Consider the following 3,473-nt stretch of genomic DNA (forward strand, 5'->3'; position numbering starts at 1 on the left):
CCCCTCATCCCAATCCACCCACACCGCAGTATTTTTTTCTTTTTTTTTATCCAAAAAATATATTGTATATTATCCGTGCTATTAATACTTTTATCGGGTCTATCGGGATGACCTCATAATTCCTAATATCGGACCGATTAGTGGTGCCGATAATTATCGTGCACCACTAATTTCACAATTTTTAATCATGGTGAGCTTGAGTTTGTGCAGGTTGCACAAACTCAAGCCTGTCAGGACATCGAGTCCACAGTTTCCCTAACAGAAAAAGGACCGGAGCTTGCTTTCGTTCCTGGGTACGTTGTGCGAGGTGCATCCACCCCCTGCAGTATTTTCCACACAAGCACCTATCAAACAAAACGTTTATCAGGAAACCGTATTACATCTCTCTCCCCCCTTTGTTCCTCTCTCTCTCTCCCCTCCGGTACACAGCACCGTAAGACGTAGTGTGGAGTTGCATTAGGTAACTCGAGATACGGCTGATACTTGCGCATTAGTTTCTGTTATGGATCAGTATCAACAGTCCTGCCAGTAACGTTACTATATTATCAATGTTACTTTAGTTATAGCCTGATATATGATAGCTAACTTTACAATGTTGTGATGTGACTGACGTTAGCTAACATTAACTGTAGCTAACGCCGGTCACTCACCAAGACAGCTGCCCTGTTCTCCACTGGTTCTCCTCACACCACAGCTCCATTTCTCTCCGATGGCCGTTATTTCTTCTAATCCTTGGGTGCTCCTGGCCTCTTGGTTTCTAGCAGGCTCATAATTATAAGGTTGTGATCCGTCATATGCATACAAATATACATTTTCAACCTCTTCTGTGTCAAAACTAGCATTGTGAACCATGTTTATTCATACGTTAGGCCGGCCGCTCTCCCTGATGTGACGTCAAATGCGGGAGGTCTTTTTTTATGCAGAGGATGTCTTACAAAAACAACGCCAGATGTCACTATAGTGTATATTTATGTATATTCTTTTGAAAATCTAGTGTATTCATCATTTTCCTAAACATTTATTCACTGGGGTCTCTGACATACAAGTTGCTCTTTAAGTGTGTATATCTGATCTCAAATGTCTAAAATTAATATTTTGAATAGATTTAAATGTTTTATAATGTTTTTTCTTATGCACTGTGATAATTCTTATACATTTTTGTCACGTTTTTTGTTTGAATATGCCATATTACTAGACTAGCCTTGCCCTTGTAGTAAAAGTGATGATGAATATATTGTCTTGAAAATAAAATTGGACCATGAAGTAATGATTTTTCTTTAACCAAGAAATTAAGAATTAACACAAACTAAGATATGCTTCAATCGTTTACTAAGGTTTTCTATGATACTCTGGTTGTATATTGATGGATTGTGTTGGTGCGTGTTTCAGTTTGTGGAGAAGAGAAAGGAGATGAAGGCTGATGGGAGGACGGACAAGGAGCTGGAGGAGAGCTACTGCTTCTTGTTGGCTGAAAATGCTAAAGTGAGATTAACACTGTCTGAAGTTACACCACACATCTCTCAAAGTCATCAGATCAGTCTGCTGTTGACAATACACACAACTTCCTGTCTTTTTTTTTTAAGTCGTTCTGGTTTTTATACTTGATGACTGGCAGGATATGGACATGGCATGTACCTAAAGTAACAGTACACAATTATACTGCATTTAAATCTCAATGAAAATGCACTTTGACCATTATGATAACTGTACACTTATTTAAAAACAATAACTCCAAATGCACATGTTTTTAGGAAAGGAATAGGAAACTGAACAAGAAAATCCTTGTCTCTTACAAGCTTTATCGTTATGATCAATATTAATCCCATTCTATCAGACAATCTAATTTCTCCCTTTTCTGAATTGTTTGTGTGTTGTAGCTGCCTGTGCTGTGTGAGAAGGGGCTGCAGGTGGGTCAGAGTTGGATCACAGTGCTGGGAAACCCCACCAAAGGTAGGAGTCACAGTTTTAACCATTTTGTATCTGCTTATTTTGAATTCCCAGCTTATTCTCCGTTTCATTGTTATTTGTAACTTCCATTGGTGAAAACATCCAGCACTAACATCTACCCTTTTGTAGAATCAACCTTCTTTTTGCCCACAAGTTGGTGTAAGATGAAAGGAAATGAACCTGTGATTTCATTTGTGTTCTTCCTGTGTGTGTCTCTAGGAGTGTATCTGTCCAAATATTCAGACCTGCTTCAAGTCAACCCCATAAATCCCGGGTTCACAGGGGATATGGTCATCTTCAAAGTCATGAAGGTAAATCATGTCGGACACAGGAAACGAGTGAGAAGTTTCTGCTTCCTGCTTTGTTGCAGTGCAAATGTTTTTTTCTTTATTTTGTTCTTTGTTCTTTATGTCATATGTACAGTAGCTACAGTGTAGAAATGAAAATCTTAAGTCCCAAGCTCCTCCAACATTGCAACATAGTTATATAGGACATAAAACAATAAAACAGATTACTAAAACCAATTATAAATAAAAAATAGTGCAAGAAGAAACAGAGTAGAATAGATTAGAATAAAATAGTGTTAGATTAAGTTGCAGACCAATGTGCAAGTAATGCAGATGAAGTAAACTATAAACATGTCAGAAAAAGACTACAATAAATAAATACAATAAGCTCAATAATGCAGAGAATGTTGTAAGTGACCAAGTAAATGCAGGAGTCTATATAGAAGATATAGAAGAGAAACTAACCAAAATGAGTAGACATAACCTTATACAGACTGATAGATAACTCCTATAGGGATGTACAGATGAAGTTGGATCTGGAGTCAAAAGGCTTGTTTGAGACGAGCTGCGGATCGCCTCGAAAGTAGACGAGAATAGCTGATTGCAGCTGGGGGAGGTCTCAAAGTTCGCCTGAAGTCGGACAGCTCGAAGTCGGCCTGACTCGGTTTGCAATGGCAGAAATTGCGCTGGCATTCTTCGTTGCAGATGAAGTGGATGCAATAGAAATCCCACAATTATTATATCACTACTAGGGGCGGGTACCGAGCCCCGGTATTAAACGGGCCCCGAGGCTGAATTATTAAAGACCGTGGTACCGTTAAGCTCTGACGTTATCGGTCTTTTTATCGGTACTGGAGACATCTAAAAAATGTATGTCATATGTATTATTGCTTCACAAACATTATATTGCAGTTTTAGTGTCGCCAACTCCGTTTCTAATATGCAATAAGACGTCTATGATTATTTTTTAGTATTTTCGATCTTTCCAATCCAGTCGAGAGATCTCTCTCTCCCCCGCCTGCTTGGGAGGGGGCGGGGCAGTTTTGAAAATAGCTATGGCGAATAGCCAGGCCGAACAATTGGCCATGAGAATATTTCCAAGAAAACCTCTTTTTTTTATTCCATTTGACCTTGTTTTGGTTTCACTTATTTTACCTTGTAACGAAAAATAAAGAGAGGCCGGTAGAGGAGGCACACCACACACAACGACGTACATCGTCGACTCGTCCGACGCATATC

General features: G+C 39.1%; 1 protein-coding gene across 1 annotated transcript in view; it reads left to right on the forward strand.

The window, feature by feature from the left end:
* The first annotated feature begins 1,377 nt into the window (after positions 1-1,377).
* Positions 1,378-3,473, forward strand: part of LOC104943679 (protein FAM208A-like) — a 3,648-nt gene continuing 1,552 nt past the window's right edge. The window contains exons 1-3 of the mRNA XM_010769132.1: positions 1,378-1,482; positions 1,878-1,950; positions 2,167-2,258. Of these exons, the coding sequence (XP_010767434.1) occupies positions 1,411-1,482; positions 1,878-1,950; positions 2,167-2,258 (237 nt within the window). The 5' untranslated portion in view covers positions 1,378-1,410. The remainder of the gene's footprint in view (positions 1,483-1,877; positions 1,951-2,166; positions 2,259-3,473) is intronic.

This window comes from Notothenia coriiceps, unplaced genomic scaffold (genome assembly GCF_000735185.1).
Source record: "Notothenia coriiceps isolate Sejong01 unplaced genomic scaffold, NC01 NC01_scaffold00006528, whole genome shotgun sequence".
NCBI lineage: Eukaryota > Metazoa > Chordata > Actinopteri > Perciformes > Nototheniidae > Notothenia > Notothenia coriiceps.